The sequence below is a fragment of the Acyrthosiphon pisum genome, chromosome X (genome assembly GCF_005508785.2).
Source record: "Acyrthosiphon pisum isolate AL4f chromosome X, pea_aphid_22Mar2018_4r6ur, whole genome shotgun sequence".
Classification (NCBI taxonomy): Eukaryota; Metazoa; Arthropoda; class Insecta; order Hemiptera; family Aphididae; genus Acyrthosiphon; species Acyrthosiphon pisum.
In genome coordinates, this window is record NC_042493.1 from 10,041,718 (window position 1) to 10,058,148 (window position 16,431).

Genomic DNA, 16,431 nt, shown 5'->3' on the forward strand with positions numbered 1-16,431 from the left:
ACAATAATTGGAATATTCAAAATCGCCTAGATCATTCCCTAGTAAACTTGTTGATCAATCATAATCCGTTTTCAAAATTAAAATCTGTCAAACCAAATTATTCCAGTTTTGTCTAGCTTATTGGTCTAAAAGTCACTTTTTTTTCATCGACTGGAGCCCTCTCCAGCCACCTTAAGGTTAATTTTATGATACGGAATTTAAATATATTGAAATACATTATCACAAACAAAATTAATATTTGGATTGGTCAAATCTACAGTAGTTTTGATTTTTGACAAAACCTGCTGCAGCCCCCTTAAGGTAAAAAAAATAGTGTCAAAATGTAAGTTTAATGAAAAGCCAATGGGATGAGCTACGATAAAAATTGTCATCAATACAGTTAAAACTTTAACTAAGGAAACATAATTTATAACTTATAAGTTAGGTCAAGTCAAAACGAATTGAAAAGTAAATTTTTATTTTTTATTTTAACTTACACCTTGACAATATTTGTTGTAAATCCAATTAAAATATTTAGTTTTGTCCATTATGAAAGTTATTGAATGTACCACAGGTTATACATATTATTATAAAGAATATAATATTATAATGCCATAATCGCATAATTATTTAGGCATAAAATTACATTTAAATAGCATATAGATAAATAATTTCCAATTTCTACGAAATTGTTTTAATTTTATTGTACCTAATAATTCTTATGAAGATTTCATCAAGTCAATCATTTGGATTTATTTTTATGTTATTTAAATCCGATAATATTTAGGTGATGATAAGATGTGATTTGTGATTAATGTGGCAGACTATTATCAATTATTTTAATTTACTTTTCGTAGGTGCATTGAATAATATTATGGTTATAAATTATTTTAGATTTTATTTTAAATGTTGGGCGTTTGAAGAAAATAAATTACAGATAGATCTTTAATATTCAAATTAATCAATATTTGGTAAATTATAATAATTCTTACAAAGTATGTATCTACTGATTTTTGTCATCTGGATCTTGTGTAGGTATTCTGCAATTTGTATATTTTTAGTATTTAATCAGCAGTTGACAGTATATTATTGACAAAAGATTGTTCTTACTCTAGTGACCACGGACCACAGTCACTACTAAGTTTGTGGGTAGGTAATGAATTTATTATCTTCAATCTTGTATGGACCCTATACAAATGTATGTAATATTAGTGATTTTAAAGTAGAGATAGTTTTTGAATATGTGCTATAAGCATTGCTACAATATATTTATTGAAATTCAAGTAATATGTTTATGTGTATCTTAAATAGTAGATGAAATTATTGTAATGATAGGCGATAGCCACTCTTCATAACTAGGTAATACTAAAAAGAGCGTCATCACCATGACCCTTAATATATGTATATTACAATATTGACTGTAATTGTATATACAGTCACAAAGATGTTTATATTGTAATATAAACATATGTGGTCATATATTGTTATGTCCTTTTCTAAACTAACTGTTTCATCGGCTCGGACGACACCCATTGACCATCGGCCCGATCTACACAACAGCATTCTCCCTATACGCCATGGTGGCAGTCATACACTCATACGTGATGAGATGTATTATAATAATATACGATTATGTGTTGTATAAGAGATAAATACTCAGTGGTGTATTGCTAAAAATATTCGTGGGTATACGCTTTCTAGAGCTTAGGTGTCAATGATATAACTATTATAACTATAACATTAAATCAAAAAAAAATTTTCTCGCTCCGCTCAATTACGATAACAACTTTTATTCAAATTATCAGGTTACAAATATACAAGTATTTTTCAACAACTGAATGAAAAACATAAACAAATTAAACCACAAAATTACTTTTTATTTTAAATATACGCTTAAAATATAAATATATTATGGCCAAAATATGCACTACACGTTAGTATAATTAATAAATAATTATACATTTATAGAAAGTTTTCTTGTTATTAATCAAATAAATAAACCTAATAATAATACATATTTTAATAATTTTAATAACTATTATTATTTATTATAATCTAAAGAATTTTCCACAAACTTTTTTTTTCCTCTCTTGTTTCTGGTTCCCTGTTTACGTTTTTTTTTGTTCTAGTATCTTCTGCAGTCTTATGATTTACCAACCAACTACTGACATAATTTGTTGGTTCCCATTCATCTAGTAGAGGACCATTTACATTTAAAAACATAAGACTGGCTAAATGTTTAATAGTTAACGTAGAACGTAACTTAGTGCATATATTGTTCATTAGACTGAACCCCCGTTCGCACTCTGCTGTTGAACAAGGAAAAGTTTGTATCAAGTTATAAAATTCAGGCATAACCTTTTTAAATGAAACTGTTTGATCATCTATTATTTGTCTGAAACCATTGATAGCATCATTCTTATTGACTTGAAAACGTTTACATAATCGTTTGATTTCATATTCACCATAACGTATATTATTATAATTTATGTCTTTTGGCCACTCACTTACATCTATAATTTGCATATCTTGGAGTATTGATAAATCTTGTTCATTATCCAAGAGCCTAGCTTTTAAGTTATCGACAAGACTGGTTAAAAATTGATGATGATTGATGTTTATTAGTTTAGAGTTTTTTTCTAATCTAATATTTTTAAAAGTCATGTCATTTGTAGCATTTGTCGCTTTAGTTAAATATTCACCTTTTAAGTCTTTAAATGAAATCAAAACTCTTACACTTCTATTTATATGTTGCTGAGCTTGAATTAAAGATAAAGAACGCTTCTGGAGTATGTTTGACAAAACCGACAGTTCATTAAGACAATCACACATTAAACCAAGATCTAATAGGAATTCAGGACTAGCTAGCCTTTTTCTTAATCCACTGTACTTGGCTCTTGTTTTACTATCTCTATTTGGATCTGATGATGCACTTGAAAAATGGTTGCATAAACATTCATACATTTTCCATACCACTTTAACTGCCCTTGAACTACTTGCCACCCAGCGGACATCCAATACACGTCCAACTTTTAAAAACATAGTATCTAAATCATTACAGATATTTTTTAGTTCAGTTTGATTTTTTGGTGATGCATTATATAGAACGTATAATGAATCCATAAATGATTTGAAATGGTTTGTAGCATTAACATCTTTAACTGCATCACCAACTGCCAGCTCTAATCTATGATTCATACAGTGTAAACTGAATATTAATGGATATCTATCTTTTAAACGCTTTGCTACACCATTCTTTTTTCCCAATAATACACTTGCCCCATCACTTACAAATGATATCCAGTTATGTATTAAATAATCCTCATTAAAACCAGACTCTTTTAAACAGTTAATAAGTTGATTCACAATATTTTCTGCTGTTTGACTAACAAGCTCCACAAGGTCTAAAAAAATAAAAACTGGATCGTCGTAAGATATGGAAGCTTTAATGTAAACAACCATACCACAAACTGCACTGATGGTAGTAGATTCATCAATTAAAACTGATAACTTGGCTTCAGTCTCCACAATGTTGGAAACAATTTTTTGTTTCATTTTTAAAGATATATGGTCAACAATATTAGTACAAGAAAATCTAGAATGTAGAGTTGTGCCAATTTTTATACCATTGAGTTGTTGTAGTTTTAAAAGATTAAAGTGATCATTAAATGGACGGTTACATTTTGCTATATAATATGCTGTACGAAAAACTAAAGTGGTTGATTCATTTTTGATAAATGCAGATTTTTCAAGTTGTTTGGATAAAACATTTTCTTTTTTCTTTGTTATAAACAAAAAACCTGTCTTGTGCGTTTTAGATGAACTATGTTTTTTTATTTTATTACGAAGTATAGCAAGTCTAGTTACTTTATTCATACTTGTGCCTCCACTAATTAGACCGATGACATTCTTTAGAATTTCAAAGTCTCGACTATTAAATGTTTTTAAGCCACTAACTTCAAAGCAAGTTTTACATCCCAATAATCCATTTTGACAAAAAAGCCATGTATATTTTTCTTTTTTTTGTGCCCATTGTTCAGCAGACCAATCTAATGGCCATAACACTCCAACAACTTCTGAATTCTCTGTCATAATTGATTCTACATTTGTCTGTAGAAAAAAAAAACATATCATTAAGTAACATATTTGAAATGTTCAGTTTTTTTTTGCTGTTTGGATTACCTATACTTAAATTTATTGACATATTGATATAGTTCTCACAATATTGGTTATTTTATTTTACAAAAGTAAACAAATAATAATAGAATCTTAATTTTAAATTTAATAAATCATGGATAAAACTTAAAATTCATCATAATTTATTGTTCTAACTGATCTGTATAAATTTATCGTAAGTTCCTAACAGCTATTGCTAAGTAGTTAAAATATTATTTTACCTGAGACACTTCTGTATGAACATCAGAATGTAATGCAACATCAATAGATGTGTTGTTCTTTTTTTCTACCTAATGGAATAAATTTTCAATTTTTTATTAATTTAATAAAAATAAACAACTATGTAGGAATAATTTTTTATTCATTTAATAAAAGTAAACAAGTATTTTACCTTTTTTCAGATATATTAATAATTATCCAGGTAATAGATATTCAACTAAATGTAAATACAAATATATACAGTTATAGGCAGTGGCGTAAATTGGGCTAAATTGTTAGGGTTGCAATCAGTTTCTAGGTTGGACAGACTTGTGGTTTTAACAAAATAATACCATACACAAATTATTCACTTTACCAAAGAGTAAAGTCATGTCATTTGTAGCAAAAAAAATTTAAAAAAAACTATAAAAAAACTATAGGTATCATAATATTTTATATTACTGGCTACTGAGTACTGACTAGTGTATTACAATTGCAATTAAAAAGACTTACCTTTGTGTTTGATTTTATAATAACAAATTTGTCCATTTTGATTTAAAATCTAAAATGCACAAGATTCGTGAATAGTGCTTACACTCAGCCGTAGCTCTCGCGCTCTGCTGACTGCTGTCTGCTAGTAATAAACTCGACTTGCTTATAAAATATTATTTATAAAATAAAATAATGATGAAAAACAATTTTAATTAATAATTATTAATTATACATTATCACAGGTTTATCACTTTGACAAATGAAGAACTTAAAACAATTAGTACAGTCTAAGAAATTAGAATGGACAATGGTTAGTGGTTATTAACTGCCAGTAACTTACTGGTTAGTGATTGCTTATTAATGATTAAAGACGATGGTTTTTCTAAACAATTTTAATAAACATTGTTATAAATATAAACGATTCAGAATATTGAGGTACGGAGAATATATACTAATATAAATAATATTATTATAAACTAACAAGCATAACGAGTTAAAAATAGACATAATATATTTATATCGGTATCTACTATCTGATACTGGTAATTGGTTCCCAAAATATTTTTTGATAATCAGCTAATATTATTATATTAAACTAAAATATAGTAAAGTAATATTCTATCTGAGAAATTAAAATTACAAATTTACAGAACGTTTTGTTTTTATCACTGAAAATTCGAATAGGTATACGGGGCTATACGGCCGTATGCCCGCGTATCGTCGTTTATTTAGAGAGTATACGCTAAAAAAAAAACTAGAGTAGTGAGTATACGCCGTATACCCCCGTATACCCCCCAATACACCACTGTTAAAATACTTATATATTTCACGCACATCCTATTTACACATTACTACATTATAATAATATTATGATTAATAAATAATATACAATGACGCAATATCATACACGTTTTAAATTGGAAAATTACCCTTCAAGTACCTACCTATATCATGCGAAAATAGCGTTTGAGATTTGGGGGGCTAATAGGGCCTTACTTTGATAATATTGAATAAGCTTTAAACAAAATGTAGGAAATGTTTGGGAGGGCTATGGACATTTTTGGGGGGCTTAGCCCCTAAAGCCCCCCCCCCCAATTTGCACCTGTGGGCGCAATTCTAAGAGTTCTAAGAGGGGCGCAAATTGCAGTACTACTTATGTAATATTTTTCACGTAATATTTGAAATATGTTTATTTATTTTAATGACTTACTATAGAAGAGCCTCGCTCTATTTTTATTATATAAAAATTATTTATGTTGATGCCTGTGATGTGAATGCATGCGCGGGTTTCGACCTTTTTCGTCCGCCGCCCGGTAAGCTCTTAGGCTGGACAGAGTATATTATATTTATACGTAATGACCAGTATGAAGATCAAAACCGAAGCCCGCAGGAATAAATTTTGCATTTTTTGAAATATTTAAAATGTGATACAAACAACAACTAGTGCCTGGCCAACATCAAATAAGTGTTGGGTATACTAAATTATGTTTAACTTTTAGCTAATATTATTTCAACACCAAGTTTACTCCAGCTGGAAATTTACATTCAAATGTGTTAAGTATTGACACCATATTTCTATGTGTGTATGATTAATATTTATATGCGAATCATATTCTCATAAAATAGATTAGGTATGTATTTATAGCATAACTATTAACTACAGTTCGTTTCCAAAATATACGTTTCCTGTTATTCCGATATTAGGCATTAACAAAATGTTATTTAAACTTCTTTATTATCGTTTTGTGATGTCGGCCGTCGGGCTAGTCGTATTATCGACTAATCGCTATTGACTATCACATTATTATAATCTTTCTTCAAATAAAACTGTCAACAAATTATTATTGTCTACTATAGCAAAGATATATAAAGTACAGTACACTCGAAGTACAATGGTTTTCTTTTCTGTTGAATTGCTGCCGAGTGTCGACGTAGTTTCGTAGACGTAAAATTTACATGAGTACCTACAACATTATGGTAATTCATTTTTCTAACTTTTAAGCACTCGCACTCATACGAACTATAATATTTAAGAAGAATAGCTAAATTAATTAAGGGTCCCGGTGCCGGTTTTCAAAATTTCCACAATTTTATCGAACTTGAAAATAAAATTTCTCGTATTAGTTACTATACCTCAATTATAATACTTTTTCTATAATCTACTTCCAGATACCTATTTTTGGAAGGGTGTTACGAATGTACGATGTATTATATAAACAAAAATTACTTCACAGGATTTACTCTCAAGCCTCATAGAATTGTGGGAAAATGATTAAAGGTTATTAGTTATTACTTGATATATAGGAACTATGTATTTTTACATGTTTTATTTTTTTCAAATGGTTTTTTTAAAGTAATGCAGATTTTTAATTTGGTGGGGGGGGGGGGGCATAAATGCAGTGATTCGCCAGGGGCGCCACCAAACCGCAAAACAGCCATGAATAGAAGTATATATTATGTGCCATCCCATTTGTTTTGTATGTATGCCGTAGTAAAGTAAACAAGTTTTTTATTTAAATTATCATGTATATGTAGTATTAAACATATTTAAAACATAATTTAAAATCAAGCTAAAAGATCATGGTTATGATATTATGTACTATCAATAATATTACCTATTACAACCATTTCAGTATTGACAGGCGATAGCATTTTATAGAATTTTAGTGTTAGATTTAAAATGAGAGGGTGAGAAAATATATTTAAATATATTTTTCGAGAACAACAGTTGTTCACAGCTACTGTGAATTGTTCGATATATTATTTTCTATTAAAAATTTGATAGTAATACTTTCTTGGAACTAGGGTAAAATAAAATGGCTCTAATAAGTTGATGAACTATTTATTATTTGATTGGAAATTATGTTATTAGTAGACACGGAACCGCAAAAAAAAGAAAAACCCGTGAAATAGAACTGATGTATAGTATCTGGCATGTGTAGGTACCTCGTTATTGAGTTGAGGTTATTGTAGGTAATAGATGCGTTCGATTTGTATTCAATGATAAATCACTGTATACAAAAAATAATTCTTATCAGAGATGGTCTGTATTATTATTTTATAATGATAATTTATTGTATAATTATATTGTTATTTTTTATCTTATAGTATAAAACAGTGGATTAAAATAATTTTTCGCTTACAAAAAAAAAAAAATTGGAACATATTATTACAAAATCTAATAAATAAAATTTTATTGATATTTATAGAATAAAAAATTAAATAAATTGGAAACTGAAAATGTCCGAAACAGCTCAAAATAATTCAAAATATTTTGAAAATGTTATGGTGTATAGAAAATGCTAATATAAACATTCAGTCAAAATGCCATGTATCTACGGTAATTTGTTTTAGAGTCACACCAAAATCCAAAATCGATTTTTCTTAAAAATTCCCGTTTTTCCTTAATTTGTTTTTTGTTTTTCGCGGCTCTTTCGAAAACTACTGGGAATGTATTACTACCAGGATTTTACTGGATTTTTACTTTTGACCCAAAGTACTTATTAAATCACTTTCCTATCAGAAAAGATACTGTTGAAGAAAATCTAAGTACTTTTACTAAAAGGTGATGACAGACACAAAAAAAAACACGCATAACATTCCATACACTCCACTCAAAATCTAAAATATCAAAAATACATAATGACAGTTTTTTTTATACCTAAGTATTTAAACTTCAAATTGTTTAATAAATGTATTAAACCTTACGTTTTGAATGATTGAAGTTCATATTTTGATAATTAGCTGATATTTAAACTTAAAATAACGATTTATTTTTCTTTAAACAATTTTTGTTATTTGGTTACTTTGTCATTTTGTCTAAAAAAATGATTCTTAAGATTCTGAAAGTTATCGTTACTATACGTCTATTATTGTTTATTATAAACAATGACATTTTTTAAATATATAAATTAAAAGCTATATTTTATATTACGATCGTATATACACTATTCTAGGGCGGTACCTCGTGGTCGGTATTTATTTATCAGTTTTAATAACAACTAGTTGTATACTTATATTACTATATTTGGTATATTATTGTAATAATTACAATATATTTAATAATATACATTATATATTACAAAATCTTTTAAGGAATTTTGTACAAACATGTTGAAACCTTAAGTGTTGCAGTTTAATAGCGTTGGTGTAACAACATTACAAATTTACAATTTTTCAACCCAATTTTTCTAAAACGATAAACCGATTACTGTACCAATTATTATTAGGTAGGTACTTGAGTTGTAAAAACGAGAAAAAACCTATAGGTACGCGTTAGCCCACGTATAAGGATAATAGTAATCAGTGCAAAAAGATAAGTGTTCATTGTAGCCGTGTAGGTTATGATAGGTGTAGTAGGTATATGATAAAAATAAACTGATAGAAATATTGTTTTACGTCGGCTTCGTGCGGTGACTGCTCATAATTTAGTTTATTTTATATAAGAATTTCTCTAGAATTATTTTCTCTACGAATTCCAATTTATTTTATGATACTATTATAACGTCATTAAACATTCTTTATATTCTCTAAAAACCATAGGATATAGGATATAACAAAATAATAGTAATAAGTTAGGTATATTTTATTATTTTATTGCTAACATTTGTTAACTTTTTTTCATTAGGTTGGTAAGTATAATAATAAAAATCATTAAATATTTAGCTACAAGGTATAGCATGAAATAGAAAAATATTTATAACATTTTCAAAATCTATATTTTTTTTGTTGAAAATTGTACTGATAATAGTAATAAGTAACATAGCCGTTTTGTACCATATGGATTGGAGTCATATTTGTGCGCTGGTTTTTTAACAGATGTTTATATGTCTTTGTGTATTATATTATTATGTTTAATGACATTTTACATCAACTGATGTCGCTGGAACGAATTGCATATCGTCCGCCATATTATTAGTGAAAACGTATTATTTATTTCTTCCGAGAACTCGGTAAGTCGGTATATATACCTAAATATATTATAATATATACTTGTTCAGAGTCAGACTGCTCCTGACCGCTAGTCCGCAATATTGTGGATGGGCCACAGATCTAATTATGGTCATTTAGGGCTCCTAATACCTATGAATTATTATTATTTGTTCAGAAGATTAAATAGAAATAGAAAATGAACACTTTGTCAAATCTAAAAACACAAAATATAATATGTAGGTAATAATAACATATTATGTTTACAAATTCACAATCTTGTGAAGTTCTCAACTATTATTAAAATAATGACATTACCATTTACCATCGTACGAATTGTAGATAGTTATGTACCTTTATGTACAAATAAACTCATACCTATCTAGTCGATTGCGCAATGACTGATTACTTGTATTATTATTATTTAATATGCGAACGTATATTTTTCAAAAGTTAAAAAATTTTTAATTCATTAAGATTGTTAATATTTCTCAAGTTATTAAGGAAGCTCTGTTATATCAATGATAAATGGTTATTGATTTGAGATATTATTCATATTTAGTTTGTTAAAGTTTTTATTATATCTTATATATTTTTATTATTAATAATAAATAAAAATATGTAAATTATGAAAATATTGTATTGTAATTTAAATAAATATGAAACCAATGATAAAATTGTATTTGTTGTTATTTTTACCATGTTTGATGTCACGGTGAAAATGGAAAAGTCGTGTGGTGTGTACATGTACGTTTCTGGGCTTATCAAAACATTTGTTGTTACCCATACCAAATCAGTTTAGGGGTGGCCTTTTCGACTCTGTCCATCATGAATTAATAATTTAATCCGTGGCCCTGTCCGACACTGCATGTTTAGTGTTCTATATATATTTTTCAGGATCTTAAAATGCTTAGATCCTTAGGTAGTCTTATATTTATATGAAGTTGTAATATATTTACTTGTTTAAGACTATTATATACGTTGTATGTTTTAAGTTACTTTTTTGTATTTGGTCAAGTTAAATTACTTTTGAGTTTAAAAAGTAACTCAATTGACAATGACATTAGAAGTTACTTTTTTTCAGAAATATCACTGGAGCTTAATAATCATGTTGTCAATACGACAGTATATAATCTAAATAATGACAATCAACAATATGAAATTATTAACAGATACTAATTTTGGTAGGTACACTATTATTATTAATATTAGGTATTAAATATTATTATTATTTTTATTGAACTTAAGCCCGTGTATGTGTGGCAAGGTTTTTACTACTACGAACCCGGGTGGTCAGTGGACTGGTCACCCATCCGTGAACTAGTAGCGGCGGGCGTTACTTACTCTCAGTCGCATGGCGGGACTTGTATAGCAGCCAACGCGACGCGACAAGCCACACTATTATTATTATTATTATTATTATTATTATTATTGATGGTTCGAACAACGAACGCTGCTGTACGCGCAAACGCCGACACCGTGAGCTGTCCACGATGATACAACACAGATTAAAGATAGAATTCCATTCTAAAAGTAACACTTTATCATCAAATATAGTCAATAGCTATAACAAAAATATTACAGTTCAGATAATTTTACCTATAAATTATAATACTTAGGTATAACTTAAAGTTATTTTATGATATATTTTAATATTTACACACAATATTATCAGTATGTTCTAAAAATATATTAAACCAAAAAAAAATAACGAGTAATTTAGTAACATTGAATACAAAAAAGTAACCTTAAATATATATATACCTACATTACTTGCAATAAAATGGGTTTACTTAAAAAGTAATTTCGTTACAGTAATTTGCAATTTGAGTTAAGTTATTCCACAAAACTGAATTTACTTAAATTAAATTTTACAAAATATGTTTGTCTATTTTAGACATTAGTAATAATGTAGTCCATATACCAATTTTATAATATAATAACTATTTTTTAAATGTTTTTATTGCATATTTGGGTGGAGAACATTTTCGCCGTTTTATGGCAATACGCAGTACTAATTATTTAAATATAAAAAGTTTATCAATTATAAATATTATTTAAGATTAATCTTTCATAAATTATTTCTAACAATATTTTAGATTCTGAGCGGAGCGATGAATGTATTGATTTTACAATGATGTGTGTTTTTTTAAATTTTTTAAATTTTTGTGTCTGTTATCACCGTTTTGGTTCAGTAATACTGCTCCGATTTTCTTCAACAGTATCTTGATAGCCGATAGGAAAGCGAATTTAGTTGGTTCTTCAGGAGTGCAGGGAAAAACAAAACAAAAATTAAGGAAAAACGGTAATTTTTACGCAAAATTTTAACTGTAGACACTTAAAATTTATCTCATATGCTTATTTTATCATTTCCTAATACAATAAATTACTACTTAATACAATTTTTAAAATATTTATTTTCGAGGAGTTAACGGACATTTTCAATTTTCAATTTTTTTAGTTTTTTTTTCTATAAATGTTAATAAAATTTTATTTGTTGGGTCAAAAATCATGAAAAATTAAAACAAGGCTCCTGGTATTTTGTTACAATATAGATGTGGAAAAATATTAAAAATACATACGTACAATTTTTTTTATAAGCATTTTAAGTTCCAATTTTGACAAAACTTATCAAATTTATAGTTAAAAAACGATTTTTTATATCTAAAAATTTATAAAATGTTCAACTTTATAGGTAGCTAAGGATTGAAAATTTAAAACAAGGTTTCACGTAAGTAGGTTATTCTTTAACCAAAAAATCTCAAAAATGTAAAACACAGTTTTTTTATAGTTATTTTGTGTTTAAATTTGGACGAAAATACATATTAAATAACCGAGAGTAACGAATTTGGTTATTTTGTTGTAATTTTATAATATTAATTCAACTTACCAGCGCCGCCTGCCGTCTTAATAATAAGTAATAACAATTAACAATATAAATATGATATAAAATGTCCACACTGACAAACCGTCTCCGCTCAAAATCGTTTTTCGTATACAATGATATTATAATATTATATCATTGAATTAAAATTTAATACCATCAATTAAAAAGTGACCTATTTGTATCTTACTTACTGTACAGCGACAATGCGACATCCACTTATCCGTTTTTTTTATGAACCTTATCTATTTTTTTCTTAATAATATACGTTTGATTAAATGCATTTTTAATATTGTACGCATAATCTTCTCGACAAGGTACTTATTTCAAGCCTTAGACATGACTGTGATTTAATTGCAATACCTAATTTTGCAAAATTTCGCATTTTAGAAAAATACTTGTTGCATGTTTTCATATTTGTCAGTACATCTAAGTGCATGCAAATGTCATAGTTGTTGGTGTGCATTTAATTCACAGCCATGAAAATAACGTAACATTGCACATTAATAAATTGCACGGGGGCAGTCAAGTGGTCAGTCGCCGCATACGACAATAATAACAATAATAACAACGGCCGTCGACTCGCGCACGCACACGCGCGGGAGGACGACACACATTACTCGTGCAAAAAAATTTTGTGACCGCCGACGCCGCGCCGCCCGTAGCCGCCAGCCAGGCTCGACGACGACGACGGCGCTCGACAGTACGAAATCCCGACCGGTTCGGAACCGCCGAACACGATCAGAAACGTATCGGTATTGCCGGGTCCCCACCGATTCGGGTGTTGTGGACGGCACGCGGTGGTGGGAGGGGGAAACGGCGGACGCGGCCGTCGACCCGGTGCGCCGCGCGCGCATTCGGTACGAACAACAACACTGCACGCATAGAGTAGTGCCTACACCGAAACACGTTCGCCACTTCACCAGTCTCGCCACCGGTTGCACGGCACTACGGCAGTCCGCTCCGTGTATAGACAAGGTCGCCCTCGCATCATCTACGGCTTCGTCGGCGTAATAGCATCGTTGTTGATAGGGCCTCCGATTTCCCAAGTCAATCTCGCATAAACACCGCGGGCGCATCGGGGCTCTCTGGCCGTGATCGATTCCGGCCCGATGGAGGGTTTCAAGGACCAAGTGATGAACCTGTTAAATGGCAGCGAGGCGCTGTCCGGCGACAAGATAATGTCCGTCATCAGCGAACTGCAGCCCGTCCTGCCGTCGCTCAAACATCTGAAAGTGGTGAGTGCCGGCCGTAGACGTCATGAGTTGATTATTTATTAATATTACAGTACGTACCCCATGACTATAGCAGCTATCGTGGTCAAATGTTGTCTTTTGACAGACGTTAACACTCAATATTGTTGTTGGAAAGAGATAGTTGATACATAATAATATGTTCATAATATAATATTATGATTAGACCTAATGGTGGTATGCTATATTTTTCAAATATTGTTGATTTTCTCTCTCTCGATATTAATAGTTATATAGTCATGTACTCATGTCTCATGTGCCATATACCAAGTCATGTGCTATCTTTGCCCTCCCCCTGACCTCTTTCACCCTACTTTAAGTACATTTATTTATAGAAAGACTTACCGGAAGACTTTTATTTCAGGGCCTGTATGGTCCCGACCAAATAAATACCTGTTGCCACGTGATTTCGTCGTACTTACGACTTATTCAATTGGCACGACCAATGACTAAAATACCTTTAGTGACAGGTGACAAAAATACTATAATAATATATACATTTTCCCAGTAAACATTGATTGATTAGTTATACAGTAGGTACTCAATACTCAGTATTCAGTAAGCAATGACGACGGTGGTCACTGGTCATAGCAATAACGTTAATTTGGGGACCTCGAATATAAAAAGGGCTACGAAAATGAAATATTGAAAGATTATGGCTATTTGCACCGTTGTTTTTTAATTAAAATTGTGGGTACCTTACTGGCTTGTAACTACCTCATAACTCAAAAGCTTAGTGTATCGTGCCATAATAATCATATGGATAAAGAGTATTGTGTTTGACTACATGATTGCGTTTTATATTTTTTAAATAGTGCAATTCGTTTTAGTAAGTTAGGTATCCATGGTTAGAGACACTTATAGTAAGCACACTAATAGTAAAGCATTATAATTAGTATGTTTATTCTGAAATGAATGCAAATGTCCATAAATAACTCGTTTCAAATTTATTTTTATGTCTACCTTATGTAATAGATAGACCTATCTGTATTGTATCGTGTTCGATCGTAATAAACGAAATAACTGTATCTACTTGTTACTTTTCGGATTCCAATAAAATTAAAAGTATAAATACTCCAAGTACGTATAGTTCTATAACGGGCGTAGGTATCTAAAATGTGTGTCGTGTTTTCATGCGTTCGCGGCAATAACCATGGCCAGTCACGATAACGATAAAACGTGTTTTTACAGCGCTGCGCTACTACGACGACTTACCTAATTATATATAAATACATGTCTATTATTCCCGTGGCTATTCGGCATTCACGGCGTATTTCTAAAATCGTAACGAAACGAACAATTTATTATTTGTTTTTGGGGGCCCATTTCGTCGGGTTCGGCACTCGGCCTACACCCTGCACGTATCCTGTCCTGTGGTGGTGGGGAACAGAGATAACGGAATTTGCTAGGTTTTATTCCCATCGAGTTATTATATGAGGGCGGGGGGGGGGGGGGTGTATTGTTTTCTATAATATCTCGGCGGAAGGATCTCCCAGGCCCAATTCCAACGGGAAACGCGTCAAGAGCAGAAGTTTACGTACCTAAATTTTTCAATTCCAACACTCGAAAAGCGTCACAGATTATCGTAAAATACTAAAACGACTAATATCTGCTGGCCTTTACATTCGTCTCTAATATTTACTGTTATAATTATAATACAGTAGTTGAGTATCGAGATTATTTTATAATGTTTTAAGTGGCGGCGGTGGCTCTAATGATTATAAGGAATGACGTTTGCCCGGCCGGCGCGGCCGATAACGGTACATCGATATAACAACGGTCTGTGAAACTGGTAGACGTGCAGACGGCGTGAATTAAAACCTATTTCTATTTTTTTTTATAACATTATAAACATTATCGACAAAAAAATGTATTCTTAGAAAGATGTCGCCTTCAGTTGTGCCACCGACCTTATTGATTTTTATTCGGCCGAGTTAAATCCGATTTGGGTATACAAACAAAAATAAGATCAATCTGTAATAAATATGCACGTCTTTTTATAAAACGTCGTTTTCTTCCATCCCGACCAGCCCTGTCTGGAATCCGGATTATGTTTTAATCGTTATCGGTTTAAGGTACACATTTTTATAAATTTATACCATCGTTTCGGCACACGTGAACGCAGATATGCCAATGTGTAGAACAGCAGAATAGGTATTAACAGTGGCGTGGCGAACTAAAGAATTTTCTGAGGCAAGTACACCTATTTTTAAATAATGGACATTATTAACTACATTAAAATAATAATATCAATGATTACTCATAAATTAACTTTGGTGAGTAATTATTAAATACTTAAAACAAAAAAAATTAATAAATCATAAACGAAACAATCTAAGGGCCGCTCTTACAATGTCCGGTTAAAGTTAACCGACACTTAACCACATAAGCACAAATAGTGTTTGAGATTTTTTTTTGGGGTGGGGGGAGGCTGAAGCCCTAACTACTGAATGAGAATCATTTATGCAAGTAATTAACACCTAAAAAAATGTTTAAGAGGATGTCAACGCACTATTCGTT

At 30.3% G+C, this 16,431-nt stretch overlaps 1 protein-coding gene across 2 annotated transcripts in view; it reads left to right on the forward strand.

Annotated features, from left to right (window-relative positions):
* The window catches only part of LOC100166784 (calpain-A), a 67,099-nt gene that overhangs the window by 12,718 nt on the left and 37,950 nt on the right, over positions 1-16,431 (forward strand). The window contains exon 1 of one of the 2 annotated variants that reach the window (XM_001947067.5): positions 13,516-13,896. The exons of the other annotated variant lie outside the window; for it this stretch is intronic. Coding sequence (XP_001947102.1) covers positions 13,771-13,896 — 126 coding nt within the window. The 5' untranslated portion in view covers positions 13,516-13,770. Of the gene's footprint in view, positions 1-13,515; positions 13,897-16,431 lie in introns of those variants that run through there. 2 annotated transcript variants of the gene reach the window in all.